The following is an 18,168-nucleotide window of genomic DNA, read 5'->3' as shown; positions in this document are numbered from 1 at the left end:
AGGAAAGGATCATGGGACAACAGGGGCTGGCCAAAGCTGGAGCTTGCTGTTCCTCAAAGTCAGTCCATGCCCCGGTCCCCTGCCATTGTGCTATTTGAACTCTTTCAAAAATTCCAGCTTTTGTTACATTTATTTACCTTGTAGGGGCATGCCCGGTCACAGTGCAAGGGCAGAGATCAGAGGATACCTTTGGGGGAATTAGTCCTCTCCCTCCACTAAGTGGCTTCCAGGGATTTAACTCCCATTGTGAGGCTTGGCAGCAAGTGCCTTTACCCACTGAGCCATCTTGCCAGATCCCATTTCAGTTTGTTATTTTAGATTTACATATTTACTAATTTTATGTATGTATTTCTCTGTGTGTCCGTAAGTTTATATGTACCATGTGCATACAGGGGCCCAAAAGGGAAAGGAGGGAGAGTTCCATGCCCTGGAACTGGAGGTACAGGAGACTGTGAGCTACCATGTGGTTGCTGGGAATCAAATCTGGATCCTCTACAAGAGCAGTTAAGTACTCCTAACCACCTGACCACTGATCTATCTAGCACCCCCTTTTAGTCTTTAAAAAAATTGTTTAAAAATTTTTTATTATATTTATTGGTGGGAAGGCATCCCATTGTATACCTGTAGAGGTCAGAGGTCAGAGGCTAGGTCAATCAGTCAAGTCAAATCTCTCTCTCTCTCTCTCTCTCTCTCTCTACCATGTCTGTTCCAGGGATTGAATGTTCAGGTCATCAGACTGAGCCGAGCACTCTAGCTGGCCAAGGTTTTATTTTTCAGTTATATGTGTATCCTGTCTATGAGTGGTATGTGTGTATGAGGCCAGGAGAGGATGCTGGTTCCTCTGGAGCGGCACTTACAAGTGGTTGGTTCCTGGAACTCAACTCTGATCCTTTAAGAAAGCAGGGAGGACTCCAAACTATGGAGTCATTACTCCAGCCTTGCCCACATCAGTTTTTAGTCAAGTACCTATGTTCTTCAGAGTGACCAACAGACATCACAATCTGGTCCCCAGACAGATCAAGCACATCGTGCCTGATATCTTTGTTTTGTTTTTGACTTTTAAAAAAAAAAAAAATTATTTATTTATTTATTATGTATGCAATATTCTGTCTGTGTGCATGTGTGCAGGCCAGAAGAGGGCACCAGACCTCTTTACAGATGGCTGTGAGCCACCATGTGGTTGCTGGGAATTGAACTCAGGACCTTTGGAAGAGCAGGCAATGCTCTTAACCACTGAGCCATCTCTCCAGCCCCCTGTTTTTGACTTTTTGAGACAGCATCTCATTATGTAGCTTTGGCTAGCCTAGAACTCATTACATAGACCAGGCTAGCCTTGAACTCAAGAGATGCTTCCTGAGTGCCAGGAAGTATCTTCGTTTTACATAGCACCAGAAAATAGGAAGCAGGATGATGTGCCCAGGGCCACATGGCAAGGAGTGGAGAACAAATCTGAACTCAAAGATCTCCTGTATTCTGATTTCCTGGTACTGCTATCCAGAATCAGTGTATTTAAAGAGAAGTATTTCCAGGCAGTTGGCAGAGTGCCTTCACAACACGCAGACAGCCCTGGCTTCAGTTCCCTGCCACCACATAAACTAAGCATAGTGGCACGTGCCTGAATTCCCACACTTGGGAGGTAGAAGCAGGAGGGCTAGAAGTTCAAGGTCCTCCTGGTCTACATTAACAATTCTGAGGCTATCCTAGCCTGGGATATAGAAGGATCTGTCTCAAAGATGAAAGTAAAACGAGAGACATCTCTGAAGACCACCGGCATCAGCTTTCTGGAGATCTCCACAGGTGGTGATGCGGATGACTTTCTTAGCGTTCTGCAACCTTCTCTTACTGAATAACGAATAAGACCTAATGAAAAAGACCTTCCTTCAGCTAGAAAGCTAAATAAAAACCCAGCCAGGCAAGCCACAGGGGTCCTGTTCCTCAGCACCTGCACCTTGTCTCACAGCATTGGTGCTGGACTCTGCACCCTCACCTTGACAGGCCTGATCACCAACAATCAAATGCAGCCTCGGAGGTCAACGCAGAGATACAAGAAGAGAAAAATCTGGCCAGGAGCCGGGGCACTCCCTGCCAACACACTACGCACAGATTCTAGCGAAGTAAAAGGCATCACGGAGAGTTTAACCCGCTTACAATATTTTTGTGAACTCAGTACTATTGTTTTGTGATGGATAAAAATTTAAAAACCAGCCTGGCAATAGTGGCGCATGCCTTTAATCCCAGGACTCAGGAGGCAGAGGCAAGCAGATCTCTGGGAGTTAGAGGCTAGCCTGTTCTACAGAATGAGTTCCAGGACAGCAAGGGCTTTTACACAGAGAAACCCTGCCTTGAAGAACCAAAAAGAACCTGCTCAGGATGTGTGATGCTCTGCATCCATCTAGTACCATAGACAACAAAATCAAATTAGTAAGTGAGGTGCACCTGGATTAGCGATTGTCATTCAATGGTTCCATATACTTGTGATAACAGTATATGATAACAGGCTACCTGACCTGAGCCCCAGTGTTTCACACACTCCCAACCCCCAGCTTTTTCCCTGACTGTCTGAACCCCTGCAAGGCCACACAATGCTGCCTAGATAAACTACCAATTCCCAAGGAAGAAATGTGAGTTCGGTTTTCTAATACCAGTAGACAGCAAGTTCCACTGCCCTCATCAGATGCTGGAGCAGCAAGGGGAGAAGTCTTACAGCTTCATAACTGCAGTTTTAGTGATGCTACAGAAGCAATTCTGCGCTTGGAGTCCACACTACCAGAAGTGCCTACACAGTGGGAAGCCCAGCAAGCACTCTGGCATCTCTGCTGGATCCTCCTATCCCAGCTCTACCTGACCCTCTGGGCCCAAGCAGATGCAGCTGAGATCATGGCAACCTCTCAACCTTAGGCTGCTGTGCGGTGACTATATAGCCAATGGCTAGCTAGGAGGACGGACGGTCACCGGCTCACACTCAAGGCAATCAACCCAAAATGGCAAGCTCTATCACCAAGAGATAGAAGTCTGTCTCCCAAATCCAATAGAATGTTGTTGCAACACACGGGAGAGCCTTGAGATTCCAAAGACTATCGAAGAAGCTGCTGTCACTCACAGAGCAAGCCTCCACCCAGCTGCTAACAGTGGTCCCAGATTCCATAACCCAGATAGGTTTGCCTAGCCCGAGTACCATCCCAGCACCTGGACCAACCCCAGAAGAGCTAGCTACCCTTACCCGACCCAGCCTTGGTCCCTGCCCACCTTTACACCTTCCAGGAGGGCCTGGGGGTCCTCGATGCCCTCAGGGACACACTTCTTATTCTCCGGAAGCGACTCTAGTTTTTCGACCAAGGCTTTTAGGCCCTTCAGTTCAAATTCGGTAAGGTGGGTCCACCTGGTAGAGAGCTCGGTGGAAGGGGAGCCTGTGGGAGTCTTGGGGTAGTCTATGGGCATCGTTGCGGACTTGACACTTTCCTCGGACTCATTGGACAAAGTCCTCTTGAGGAATCGCATGGCAGGGGCTTTGGGCTTCTTCCCTGTGTGCTCCTGTTCCTCTGAGGGGGTGCTGGTGGGTGAGGTGGGGCCATCGGAGGGTGGCTTGGGTGTTTTATCTGCACCGTCCCTGTCCTCCTCTTCCTCCTCCTCCTTTTCCTCTTCCTCCTGGGGCTGCTGCTCACAGGACTCCTCCTCCATGTCCAACCAGGAATCAGAAGAGAAGTCGTCTACACTGCCTTTCCTTGGGGCATCTGTGGGGAAGATCATGAGATACAATGACGATCACTTAACCCCTGCTCTGTGGATTCCACTCACCCTTACTGTAGAGAACAAGGGTTTAGTACAGGTCTTCTGCCCTATAGGAGGGCAGTAGTCAGTCATACACAGGTTCAAATCCCAGCTCTGCTTTTTCCAGTTCTCTGCACCCACACGGGGTGCTTTACCACAGATAATATGCCTGGCACATTATCATATACGTACAGGTCACTCAATGGCAGGGATAAAAAGACAGACCAGTGGTTAAGTACAATCTCTGCTCTTGCAGAGGACCTGTGGTTCTCATCACCCACATGGCAGCTCACAGCCGCCTGTCACTCCAGTTCCAGAGGATCTGATGCTCTCCTCTGGACTTCACACAGTATCCATACAAGCACATACACATACTCTTAAAATAAATAAACGTTAAAAAAAATTAGTCAAGTGCTGGCAAGAAGGTTTAGTGGGTAAAGGCACTTGCTGCCAAGCCCGACAATCTGAGTTCAATCCCTGGCACCTACATAGCAGTAGAGAAAACAGACTCCTGAAAGTTGACCTTTCACCTGCACACACACAGACACACAGACACACACACACACGAGAGAGAGAGAGAGAGAGAGAGAGAGAGAGAGAGAGAGATCTCACCTACACAGAAAGAGGGGGGAGGGAGGGGGAGGGAGAAAGGCAGACTAAATAAATGTAATTTTCAAAAACTTATTTCAATGTTTATTTTATTTTATGTGCATTGGGGTTTTGCCTCTATACATGTCTGTGCGAAGGTATTAGATCCCTTGGAACTGGAGCTATAGGCAGGTTTGAACTGCCATATGGGAACTGGGAATTGAACTGCCGTCCTTTGGAAGAGCAGACAGTGCTCTTATCTGTTAAGCCATCTCTCCAGTCCCAACAGATGTAATTTTTTAAACTTCAAAAGTAAATTAGTAGAAAAAGACCAGTCCAAAACACCACACATGATAGGATTCTATTCATATATTATTAGCAAGGTGGGGGGATTTCTAGACAAAGCAGACTGATGACAGTTGAAGGCTGGGGATGGGCAAAGATAAGGAGATGAGAGGTGGCCAGGTGTGGTCACATGTGCCTTTAATCCTAGGGACGCAGGTTCAAGATCAAGCCCAGCCTGGTCTACATAATAAGACCGTGTCTCAAAGACCACCAAAATAATACCAAAAAAAAAAAAAAAAAAAAGGTGAGAGCTTATGGAAACACTCCTGGAAACGGACATGGTCAGGGCTGATGGCTGCGCACACCTGGAACAGACCAAAAAGCCCCCAAGTGACTCCCTGGGATGTACAGCCCTGGGTTCATTCAGTTCCCAGCTCAGTACCAACCAGCAATATGCCTGAAATTCCTGCACTGGAGTAATGGGGCAGGAAGACTAAGAGTTTGATGCTAGCCTGTCTACACAGAGAGTTATTTCTAGACCAGCCTGGACTAAACAGCAAGGCTCTATCTCAAAACAACAATAACCAAACCAAACTAAAAACAAAGACTAAAAAAACACTTCCATTGTCCAGGCCCAAACCCCCTAAATACCACAAAAGGCACAAAAGACAAGACCGAGGGAAAGAAGGGGAAAAGACACGTGAATTAGAGGCTGCGGAAGAAACTGCACACGCTGTGAACGTGAGGTTTGTGTCTTGGGATAGGAACGGACTTCAGTTCATCTTCCCAGAAACTGCCCCACACAGGGAAGAAGATCTGGCTCCTACAAGCTGACCAGGGGTCCCTCTAACAGCCAGATGCAACTTCATGGTAGGCATCTACAAATCCAGGGATGGCTGAGGGCGTTGTCCCTTTAAGAACCAGCAGCAGGTGAGGGCACTGAAGCAGAGAGCCTAAGCACTTTCCCTCCCCCATCCCAGATCCCCTTCACCCTCAAACCTGTGTTGCCAGCCCTGGCTACCCTCCATTCTGGGTAAACTTGGTCTGGATTATGGAAACTAGCTGTGCAACACGGGTCTGCTCCTCTGGGGACAAAAACCACATCTCAGGGTATTGTAAGAAAAGTCATCTAACTACAGAGGGACCAAAAGAGCCTGGGTTGTCTGCTGGATGGTCCCGTCTTAGCTACACTGGCTCCTGCAAGCATGCACAGTCATAGGAGGGCGTAACAACTGTGTTTCTTCTGAGGGTTGCAAGTGCCTTTTCTTGGCTTCCGTGTTCCAGACAGGAGGCTCACAAGCAGGGCTATTTCCTAAGAGGCTTTCTGTCCAGCATTCTGGCTTCAGAGACTCCCAGGGGACTCAGGGCAATCCACAGGCTCCACGATTGGCCAGACAGGCAGCTCTGAGGGCTGCAAGCAGCTTTACTCACCAATAAGCATTGATTCTCTCTGGTACTCCTGAGTGAGGTAGGAGCGCTGGGTCACACAGTACACGTATCTCTCCAAGACATACCAGCACATTTCATAGTAGAAGGGGTAGCGGAACTTGGGCTGAACCTGGAAGCAAAGAGCAGGCGGGCAAGAGGTCAGTTTCCAAGAATAATGGGGGAGACACATGGCAGGCGGCTGGGTCCCTGAAGCAGAGCTTATCATCTTAGCAAGAGCATAAATGGCAAAAGGGAAAAATGGGAGGTGTCACTGGCGGGGAAGCAAGAGGGAGGCCTGAAAGGGGTAGGTGCCAGCAGCATGCATGGATGAGGCGGAGAGAGGCCTACGGAAGGCATCAATTCTTAGTCCCTAAGATACCCATCCTGGAAGGTGAACAGGGCCCGCTGTGTGCAGAAAACGTTCTTCCCTGACAATTGCCAGCACTGTGAATACCTGCAAACAGAACCCCTGCCTGATCCCCCTACAACAGACATGGGCTCCTCATTCTAGAATATTCTTGCATGAGTTCTGCTGTTTCTCCCTGTCATGGAAAACTAACGTCCACTCCCAGTCCTTATTCTTCAACAGCTGTTACCACAGCCTCCTGAATTCTGGGAGGAAGGCTATGACCGGAGGGACGCTGTGAATTGGGGCGCAGTCTCGCCTACCTCCCAAGGGTAGGCCCCTTAGGAGCATCCGGTGTCCTGCTCCTCATATCCGCCTACAATAGCTGCTTGTGTTTCCACTAAGGACACTAAGGGACACAATTCCCCAATGTGACAAGGTGAGACATCACTGGGGTCTGCTGGCAGGGTATCAGTGGAGGCGAAGAAGCAGCGCATGTAAGAACTGCAAGTGGCCTGCGAGGGAATTCTGATGGGTGACAGCACAGGGTCTATGCAGAGAGACTGGCAATGAAGGAAAGGAAGGAATAACACCATTATCGATGACCTCAGCATGGAGGAACCTTCCAGAAGCTACAACCTGAATGGACATGGAAGCAGTAAGGTGACTTCATCTCCCATTGTGGGGCGCTCTCCTCCTCCAAGCACTGCACAGGGGGTCCTACACAACTCCCCACACACTCTTCTCTGCCTGTTTCTAAGAGTGTATCTGTGAAGGTCAGAGACTCGCTCCTCACCTCCCTCACCCTTCAGCAAGCGGCCCTTAGCCCCACGTGCCCTTTTTGTGCTGACCAGACACGGTGTCCTGGTACCTCTCAAACAAAACCAACTTTGAACAGACTCAAGTCCTTTATTATCTAAGACATATTTATCTCGTGTTCTCTAAGCACCATACTGAAAAGGACCTCCCTCCCCGCCTGTCTCCCACTGAGACCCGCTTTGGCTAACTTCTCAGCTCCCAAGCCCTCCTCCACCTGGGAACCAGGTCCACTTCACCTCCCTGCCTCTTTTGGCGGATGACGTGTTTAGGGATGAGATTATGATTCGCTGCATGCTTTTCAGCTCCTCTGGGAGATGCATGGAGTTGGGAACAGAATCAAGTGTTTTCCTTGGCTCCAGCTACTTTCGGAGAAGTCCAGTTTCACTGCTGGGATGCTGGGATGCTTTTGGTCGGTTACTCATCAGTGCCCCTGGGCAGGGGAGGGGCTCTAGAGCTTGAAGCAGACCTTGACCTCCTATGATGAAGAGTTTGAGGGGAGGGGCTGAGCCCCATCCCGATTCCAGAGACTGGGCCAAAATATTCTGAAACAAATTGCCAATCCCTAAATCGCGAGCTGAGGAAAACAGACCCCCGCGTTCAGAACTCTCAATAGCAGACTTGATGGAGAACACTTGGAACTTTTGACTTTTTAAAATTTTTTATACTATCCACGCCACTATGTCCTTGATGGGCACTGTGACACCAGAGAGTCCTTCTAGATTAGGGGGAAAATTGGGGGGGGGCTGTATTTCAAAGAGGACGGCAAATCTCCCCCTCTTTGTTGCTGAACCCAAGGGAAACTAGCTGGGTGGAAACAAATACGGATGAAAGAATTCAACTGGGTTTGGTCTTTTTTGTTTGTTTGGTTGGTTGGTTTTGGGTTTTGGGGGGGGTAGTTTAATTTTTTTTTCCAAGAGAGAACTGCAGAAAAAAAAACTTGCAAAAATTGACTTACAAACAGGTTGTCGCCTTCTACCCTCCGCCTTCAGAAGGTTTCAGCCACATGCCTGGGAACATTAAACACACGATTGCTCAATATTATTTGGTGACAAACTTGGAGCCTCACCAAATTGAGTTGTCAACCAACCTCTGTCCAAAACAAAGGGCAAGGCAGTCACAAAGAAGGTCCTGCGTCCTGACTAGAGGACAATTTGACAGTGGATCTCAGGGGTCCAACTGGACTTCCAAAGGCCCAGTAAGTGGCATCCGCCTGGCCCAAGCCCTTCCTCAGAGGCCTGAGTCATCCAAGAATTGAGCGAATGCTAGAGGAAGTTGAAGCGCTCTCTCTGCACCTAGGGCCCACGTCTTGAGAAATTAAAATGCGAGAGTGGGCGGAAGTATCTTAAATTTTGTTTTTCTCCTGGAAAAAAAAATATCAATGGGGGAAAAAAATAAAAATCCAATAGCAGGAGGGAGGGGAGAGGAAAGGTAAATAGTTTGCGGTTTCCGAACAGAGTCACTGGCTGAAAAGGGAGGGAACATGAGGGGTACTGGCATTACCTTTTCGGGGAAGGCTGTTTTCACTAGAGTCATTAAGGGAAAAAAAAGACAAGCATAAGATAGACAGCAGTTTGCTGAGTGGTCATCTGGACCACCCTTCCTGCCCTCGTAGCAAACTGGAGCTGAAGGGCATACGTCACGACTACTGTGATGGAATTAAGAAGCTCACAGTGCGGCAGTCCGTTCTGCGCTAGCGTTCCCATTCCTGTGATCTTCAGAGTGGGAGATTCCCAGAAGGAACTGGTCCTCTGTCAGCCCTTAGAGACCTAGATCTGTCTGCACTGCCTTACGGGGCCAAGTGTCACCTAGCATCTAGCACAGAAAAATGAAATTATTTTCCAAATGTGGGAGAATCTTAGGATTTGAGGACTAGACAGCCCATCTGACCCCCACCCAGCATCACACAGGCAGACTCCTTTTCTAAAATCAACCCACACTGAGGGGCGAGGGGCTCCTACACTGGCCTTACTCTGGCCAACCTCCAGTGTTTGTTTCCAAGCAAAGCCATGTTTTAGAACACTCTGGGAAAAACTATTTTTAAACGGCCACAACCTTCTTCAAGGAGCTGATAGGGATGGATGGAATTGAGCTGTTATCAGGCTGACAAGTGGTCCTGACATTTTATCTGGCTTCCAGGACTCTCTCTAGAGCCTTTTGTCTGCTTTGGCTCCTAAGACAGAAACAATTGGACCTTGTAGCCAAGCCCCTCTCCAAAGACCAGAAATCAAAGCAGATTAAAAGGCCTGCTGTTGCTTCCAGCTCAGCCGGCTTCCCCCGCCCCCCACAGCCATCCTTACTTCAGCCCTAGAGCCAACAATCTGCTTCAGAGAAGCCAGATGGGTGCCCCCTCAGAGACTAAGGACAGGCGGCCCTGGGGGAGGGAACCGACGTGCATCTTACTGTGATGTGATACTTCACCAGAGCAAACAGAATGATGTCATGGGGGGGTAGGAGGGTGGGGGGGGGATCCATTACCCTGACTCCTGATTGAGTTGACACCAGTTAGGGAAAGGAACTAGGCTCCTAGGGGTAATAACACGGACTGTGGGGGGCAGGTGTTCTGAGATGGACAACCAGATTCCCTTGGGAGGGGACAGTTACCCAGCAAGGTGTCAGAGAAACTGAGAAATCCCAGTCTGACTGTGGCTTTTAGGAACTGTCTGCAAAGTCTGGGCCTGACTTCTCCTCTGGAGTCCCAGCCTTCCATCCACACCGGCAATGGCCTGATTTTCAGGGTTGGCCAAAGAACCATTGGCTAGAGTACAGGCATCACTTGACTCAGACTGAAAAGTGACCATTTATTTGGGCCCAGCCAGTGCCTTTCCCCTGGACAGCACAGAGGACACACACCTTTCGAGAAAGGCAGAAGGCCTATGGAAACAGGCTCTGCAGAGGATCGTGGCCCAGGACGGTGTGAAAGCGGGCATCGCAAGCCAGAAAATCCACAGATGACACACAATCAAGCCCTGGGCCCCCTCAGCTGCCTGCCTCACTTTGACTCCAATGTAGCATCCCATGAAAATGAGCCCTAAAAACAAGACTGATCAGAGCAGCTGGAAGTATTTCTCCAGAGTCCAAGCTCACCAATTACTTTTCTTGGTTTTTCTTTTTCTTTTTCTTTCTTTCTTTTTTTTTTTTTTTTTTTTTTTTGGTTTTTCGAGACAGGGTTTCTCTGTGGCTTTGGAGCCTGTCCTGGAACTAGCTCTTGTAGACCAGGCTGGCCTCGAACTCACAGAGATCCGCCTGCCTCTGCCTCCTGAGTGCTGGGATTAAAGGCATGCGCCACCACCGCCCGGCTTTTTCTTTTTTCTTTTTTTTTTCTTGGTTTTTCAAGACAGGGTTTCTCAGTAGCTATAGAGCCAGTCCTGGAACTCGTTCTGTAGACCAGGCTGGCCTCAAACTCAGAGATCCACCTGCCTCTGCCTCTGCCTCCCACGTGCTGGGATTCAAGGTGTGCGCCACCACCGCCCGGCTGCTCATCAATACTTCTTTGGGGTCTAAAAGTCACATCTTGAGGCAAATCCCAAGTAGAAATGTCATGTATTCTGTTTATACAATGGAGCTCTACTCTGTCATGAGATCGCTGCCATGTGCTACAACATGAATGGATCTTGAAAAGGTACATCATGCTGAGTGGGAAAGTTCAGATATAAAAGGCATGAACTACATGACTCCATTCGTAACAAATGTCTAAAACAGGAAAATTCATAGAGACTGAAAGTAGATTAGAGACCTCCGGGGTTGGAGAAAGAGGGGATAAGAAATGACTGCTAATGGGTACAGGGGTTCCTGGGGTGTATGTGAAAATGTGCTGGAGTTAGTGGTGATGGCTACATACTAAGAACACAGAACTTCACATTTCCAATGGTGAATTTCATGAGTTATATCTCAATTCAAAGAAATATTTAAACGGCCACATTAAAAACAGAAGAGGAAAGAGGAGGGAGAATATGAAATAGGCCCTTTCCATCTCAGGGATACAGTTTCTTCCTTCCTTCCTTCCTTCCTTCCTTCCTTCCTTTCTTTCTTTCTTTCTTTCTTTCTTTTTTTTTTTTTTTTAAGATTTATTTATTATGTATACAGTGTTCTGTCTCTAAGTATGCGTGCAGGCCAGAGGAGGGCACCAGATCTCATTACAGATGGTTGCCAGCCACTCTCACCCCTGAACCCGCCTCAAATGCCTGGGTGCATGTGATCAAGCGTAGCATGGAAGGAAGGTGGCCAAGTCCCAGCTACAGACATTCAGAGAAAACAAACTCCAGGAACAAAAGGTACATATGACCCTATCTTGGGAAATCTGATAGCTGAGAAAACATCGCCCAAATGGTCACAGGGAAGCTTTACCCCAGACAGCTTTTGAGGGGGATTTGAGCTCAGCAGCAAGACTAAAAACACCAGCTTCTTTCCATCAGACTTCAGTAGGAAAGATATGACCTTGGACCAGGCTGGCTCTTTTTCAAGCCTCCCCAGCCCCAGCAAACTTCAGATCCATACACCTTTCTACATAGGCAAAGGAAAAAAAAAAAACAAAAAAAACGCTGGGTCCCTCCCACCTCCCGCTGCTCTCCCAAGACAAATACACACACTTGCTCAGGTAGAGTTTCCACAAAGTTTTTTGTTTGTTTTTTGCTTTGTTTTTAATGATAAAATGTAGCTCAGCCTGGTCACACTCTATGTAGCCCTGGCTAGCCTTGAACTTTGGATCCTGCCTCCACTTCCCAAGAGCTGAGACTTTAGGAATGCACAATGATGCCCAACTTCACCACAGAGGATTCTGTCTGCCTACGGCCTGGCGGTGGACAGAAACTCCAGGGATTTAGGGCTCTGCTGGAGAATGTCTTGGCTCCTTCCAGAACCAGAACCAAGGCCCCAGCTTGAGTCGGAGCAGCAGTGGGGAGAATTAAAGTGGAACTGAGAAAAACTAGCACAGCCCCGGGGAAGAGGGCGCCCTTACCCGGGTTCTGTCCTCAATCTCGTAGATCCGCAGCTGCATGGGCACGTTGAAGCTGTGCAGGATGTTCCCGCCGAACACCAGAGAGTCCACAGGGGTGTATACCGCATGGATCCAACCTGGGCGGGGAGGGCAAAGGGGGCACCGATGTGTAGGACATGCGATGCCTGGCATTTCAGACACCAAAGCTCCTGGGCAGCCTGAGGGACTCAGCCCAGAGCTCCTAGAGGCCCCATTTAATTCAAGTCTGGGATGCTGCAGGCAAGTGCCTGTCTTGAAGACGCTGATGCAAACCTACCTCCCGGGACTTGAGGTATGAAGTCAAGTCAGGAGAATGCCCTGGTCCCCGCATCCATGCTCAGCCCCCCAGCCTTTCCCTAGTTATTCCTTTGAATACTGGTCCCTGGAGGGGTCCTAAGGGACAGTTCAGAGCAATGACCACAGAACCCAGACACTTTTTCTGCAGAACACATCCTGAGGGCATGGACTCTTCCAAGGCCCATGTCTAAGTTATCTCCTTAATAACAGGCTGCTTCTACCCCAGCCTTTTTCTTGTCCCCTCTATTCTTCTCCGTGTACTAACAGCCATGGTGGTTGTCCTTTCTACACACTGCAACCTCTTAAAAGTGTGGGTCACCCTTGTGACTTCCCCAGGTGCACTCTAAGGGCTTTCCAGGTCTCAGTTGATTGATTCTTACCGAAGCAATCTCTTTTCAACTACAACTTACAGGTGAAGAAACTAAGGTGTTTCAAGGTAAAGTCACCTGCAAGTATTTGAACCCCCAAAGTTAGCCTCTACCTGGTTTGTGGAGATTTTATTCAACAACACCACACTTCCATTGAGACTGCTGGCACTGCCAGTGCAGCAAATATCAATGTGGCCCTGGACACGGAGCGAGGGGGATACAGCTTTATAGTGACTCTAATTTGCAGATGTTCAAACAGGCTGAGAGATGAGCCCCTTGCTGCTGCAGGTCGATGGCGGCACATGCCTTTAATCCCAGCGCTCAGGAGACAGAGGCAGGGGGATCTCTGAGTTCAAGGTAAGCTTGGTCAAGTTCCAGGACAGCCAGAGCCACACATAAATAAATGAATGAATGAATGAATGAATAAATAAATGAACAAACAAACAAACAAACAAACGTCAGCTGGCAAGGGAGAACAGCCGTTTCCCGCAACTCCGCACTGCCCCAGCGGACATGGAACAGATGTGGAAACGCACCAGGAAGCAAAGGAGAAATACGATGAGAAGTAAGGACAGAGGCAATGACAGGGACAGCCAGTGGGGAAACTCAGAGTAGAAGACAGAAGAGGACCAGCAGAGGGGAGAACACAAACCGGAGCAAGCAGAGACCCTGGAGCCTCTCTTCCCTAACGTGTGCTTAACCATTTCATGCGAGGAAAGTTCTGGAAGGCCCAACCTAACTCTGCCCAGGCTCCACGAAGGTCCAGTCTCTTTCCCACATGAGCTAAGACATCAGTTGTCAGGCACAGTCTGCACCACCTGAGAAGGACATCTGGGGGATCCAAGGCCACTGCTGGACCAGCCCTCCTAGCCAGTGTAGGCAGAGCTGTTATCAGAGAAAAGCAATAGCTGGACACCATGGGGTACAGGAATGGAGGCTCTGCTTTTGCTTTCAGGTCTCTGGCTCAGGCCATCTGCTGCTCTGTGACCACTGCGCCACTGAGGAAACCATCAAGCACCCTGGACTTTAAGCTCTGGGAAGACAATAGTGGAGTCTAAAAGGTCTTACTTCTGCATCTGCTTGGTGCGACTGTATCGGCATAAAATCCTATTTGCATCCTTTTCTATACTGGGGGGGGGGCAGCGTATGTACGGATTTACATACGTGCACATGCACCTGTGTGCACTTGTCCACGGAGGCCAGAAGCCAACATCGAGTGCCCTCCTAGAGCGCTCTGCACTTTACTTTTGGCAGCAGGGTCTCTCCCTGAACCTGGATTTTCCTGACTGGCTAGACTTCTGTCTCTACTCCAGACTTCAACCCCCAGTGGTGAGGTTACAGACACAGAAACCGAGCATCTGTATACTGTAATAAAAATAACAACAACAAACGGTGTCTCTTGCTTCTGCCACCTGTCAGGTGATCTTTGCAGAACCACATTTCTGGCTTTTACCAAGCAGAGCTGTGCTGTCTGCTGCCATTACCACCGTCACTGCTGTTTAAACAACACCTCCTAAGACAGGATGTCTGGGGCCTCGGGGTCCTGTTCCCATGCTCCACATGCCCACCTTTCCCTCTACCCAAGCCTGAGTCTCGGTTCCAGATTCTCCCTGATTTGGCCATGTGTGCCCACTTGAAGACAACTGCCTTCCTTGTGGAACTTGGTGAGCCAGAACTCAATTGCTACAAGAAATTGCCATTTATGTCAGTTTGGAAAAGGACGGTGACCACAGTAAGATGTATTGATTAACCCAGACTCTCCCTGCAGGCAGACTGACATCTAGTACCCTAACGTGTGAACAGAGGAAAACAGAGGACAGATGCCACTGTAAGTAGGCGGGGAATCTAGAGATTCTGGAAGGTTCTACACACGTTCCTTCTCACCCAAGGGCATCACGGGTGGGTCAGGAAGACTCGCTGAGATTGAAATGGCTGCTGAGTTCCTTTCCAGCACTGCTTACAATTGCTTCCACTGACTCAATAATGCCCTTAGAAGAAATGGGGAGAGAGGCTGTGGTGTCAAAACTCATTCTCCCACCACGATACTCTGGGAGGCTGGTGTCCTAGTCTGTAACAGGGCAGGAGAGGCTGGCATCTGCCGTCAGCAACACAAAGGCAATGAACGCCTCATATTCAGGCCAAGCAGCTGGGGGACAATGCAGCCATGGAAAGAGCAGAGTGACGGACAAAACCCACTGCAGGGGTGATTTCTGGGACCCAAGGGGGCCAAGAACAGAGGCAGAGAAGTCTCACCTACAGTCCCAGTGCTCAGAAAGCAGTCTATGAGCCCCTTGGCACATCCGCCTCCATTTCTGTAGTTGCCAAGGAGACGCCATCGCAGAGTCCATGACCAGCCCACCCCCATGCCCTGGACAGTGTGGCTGCCAACTAGCAAACTCCAGGCTGTCTCTGATCCAAGGCTATGTTAAGTTTGCTCTACTTCGTGCTGCAAAATGGGGAGGTTTCACCTGAGAAACTGAACTGCTTCCATCCTCAGAATGTGGGAAGATACACAAGGCAGGCCCCAGTCTTCCTTGGTCCTGAAGCGCCAGAGTCAAGCAGCAATTGCCCAGTTTCCCATCTCTCCAGCACGTGCTAAGTTCACCCCCTTCATTCTGCTTCTTCCCTGGTCCTGTACCCATTTTATAGGTGGACTACCAAAGGGCCCATCACGTTACACTGTCAAGGACTCAGAGCCACCATTATACGTAGACTAGGCTGGCCCTGAACTTACAGATCCATAGGCCTCTGCCTCCAAGCACTGGGAGTAAAGATGTAGGCCACCACAACAAGCAAAACTTTCTTTTCTTGTTTTTTTTTTGAGACAGGGTTTCTCTGTGAAACAGTCCTGGAACTCACTCTGTAGACCAGGCTGACCTCAAACTCACAGAGATCAGCCTGTCTCTACCTACAAGTGCTGAGATTAAAGGTGTGCACCACTGATGTGGGATACCCTTCTGTATGCTGTGAATTATGTCTTATTATCCTTGGTTAAGAAGTTGCTTTTTAAAAAATATATATATTTATTTATTTATTTAATTATTATGTATGCAGTGTTCTGACTGTGTGTATGTCTGCAGGCCAGAAAAGGGCACCAGACCTCATTACAGATGGTTGTGAGCCACCATGTGGTTGCCAGGAATTGAACTCAGGACCTTTGGAAGAGCAGGCAATGAAGAAGTTGCTTTGAGCCGGGCGGTGGTGGCGCACGCCTTTAATCCCAGCACTTGGGAGGCAGAGGCAGGTGAATCTCTGTGAGTTCGAGACCAGCCTGGTCTACAAGAGCTAGTTCCAGGACAGGCTCCAAAGCCACAGAGAAACCCTGTCTCGAAAAACCAAAAAAAAAAAAAAAAAAAAGAAGTTGCTTTGACTGAATATAGCTATGTGGGAAATCTAAAAACGACACAGGGGAAAAAGAAGGTGGAGTCTGGAAGATACCAGCAGCCACCAGAGAAGCAAGATGTGAGGTAACAAGCCACAAGCCTTGTTGTAAAATACAGAATAACAGAAATGGGTTAAGTTGTAAGATTTAGTTAATAAGCCTGAGCTAATAGGTCAGTTTATAATTAATATTAAGCTTCAGGAACTGGCAGGCAGGAGAGAAACTTCCAGTTACATGCCACCATAACTGGCTTTTAATTTTTTGGGGGATTCCAGCAAAACTCTTGAGACAAGTAACACTGGCCACCCATACTAGCTTCTCCCTGCCTCAGGTTCCCAAGGGATGGTTCTTGCTCCAAGGCAAGGTCAGGGAATACTTATGATCAGCCTAAGTCTCTGAACTGCAGAATACTCCTCAGACACTTCCAGCCTTCAGGTATCCCTAACGTGACTGCCACCTGGCTGGACATGCACCCAAGAGGGAGGGGCTGTATCATACATCCCTTAGGCCCTCCCTCACTGCCTGCAATCAGCCTGGCTCCAAGAACATTTGCTAAGTGAGTGCTTTAATCTCGGAATATGGGAGGTGAGTTAGAGGATCATGAGTTCAAAACCACCCTCCACTGTCACAAGTCTGAAGTCAGCCTGGACCACATGAAATGCTTGCACACAACCAACCAACCAACCAACCAACCAACCAACCAACCACATGAAGATATTTTCTTGTTGAGCTGTTTCTTGGTTAGGTGGGTTTGTGTTTGGTTTGGGTTGGTTTGGTTTGGTTAAGTGAGAAAGTAAGTTTCCCAAAGTCACATGGTCAGGAAGGGGCAACAGAATACAAGCCAGGTGAGTAGGTGTAAAAACTAGGTACGCCTGGGTACCTAAACCTGACCCTGAAACTTATCAATTGAGAAACAGACCTTTGGTCAGGTATCTTTATTTTTGGTAAAAAGGGCATAGGGAGAAGAGGGGCTTGAGTTTTCCCTTATACACTGACAACAAAAACAAACAGTGGACATAGAATGTTTCCTGCTCAGAATTATTACCCATAACTCACCTGGACTGTTGCAGTCAGAGTGGGAGGCCAAGGCCACAAACATGGTCAGGACATCAGAAAAAGAGATGTCCCTTGGCTCATCCTGATACAGCCCCTGACTTACTATTGCTTGACACTCATGCTTGCCTCCAATGACCAGGGTGAACCCAGTGGTCTCCTCAGTAGATGCTCCTGGCACTCTTTTTTTTTTTTGTGGGTTTTTGAGACAGGGTTTCTCTGTGGCTTTGGAGCCTGTCCTGGAACTAGCTCTTGTAGACCAGGCTGGTCTCGAACTCACAGAGATCCACCTGCCTCTGCCTCCCAAGTGCTGGGATTAAAGGCATGCGCCACCACCGCACGGCTTGCTCCTGGCACTCTGACCTGTGCTACCATTTCCTGTACCTCCATGATGGCCAGCAGATCCACAGGATAAACCAAGAAGGCCCCCTTTTCTGATCTTCCCACTTCTCGGTTCTCTTCAATGATCTTCCTCTTGATGGGAGTCCTCCTGGCTTGTCTAGGGATAGACTGAAGAGCCACTAGCGCTAAACTTACATAGCTGTTCTGTCCTCAGACACAGGAAGGAAAAGCGATACACACTGAGCCACTCTAACCCATCAGCCTCCTATGAACTTTCAAAGAACTGGAGACCCACTGGGAGACAGAGGCAGACACTAAGCGCTTAAGGCAGCAGAAAACATGTCTAAGCTTTCTAGGGTGGGTTGACGTGTTACAGTTCATTTGGCAGAGCACTTAGGCAGTGTCTGTGAGGCCCTGGGTTCATTCCTCAACAGACCGTAGATCGATAGACAGACAGACAAATTCACTGTGGAGGCTGGTCACTGTGGTATATGCCTGTGGTCCTAACATTTGGGAGGCA

At 48.7% G+C, this 18,168-nt stretch overlaps 1 protein-coding gene across 5 annotated transcripts in view; it reads right to left on the bottom strand.

Moving 5' to 3' along the window:
- Kdm2b (lysine demethylase 2B) overlaps positions 1-18,168 on the bottom strand; it is a 128,294-nt gene that overhangs the window by 66,073 nt on the left and 44,053 nt on the right. For all 5 annotated transcript variants that reach the window (XM_057764151.1, XM_057764152.1, XM_057764154.1 and 2 more), the window contains 3 exons: positions 12,189-12,304; positions 6,073-6,199; positions 3,247-3,731 (listed from right to left, as the gene is read on the bottom strand). In XM_057764151.1, coding sequence (XP_057620134.1) covers positions 3,247-3,731; positions 6,073-6,199; positions 12,189-12,304 — 728 coding nt within the window. The remainder of the gene's footprint in view (positions 1-3,246; positions 3,732-6,072; positions 6,200-12,188; positions 12,305-18,168) is intronic.

This window comes from Chionomys nivalis, chromosome 3 (genome assembly GCF_950005125.1).
Source record: "Chionomys nivalis chromosome 3, mChiNiv1.1, whole genome shotgun sequence".
NCBI lineage: Eukaryota > Metazoa > Chordata > Mammalia > Rodentia > Cricetidae > Chionomys > Chionomys nivalis.
The sequence above is the reverse complement of the archived record's forward strand: the minus strand, read 5'-3'. Positions and strand labels throughout refer to the sequence as shown.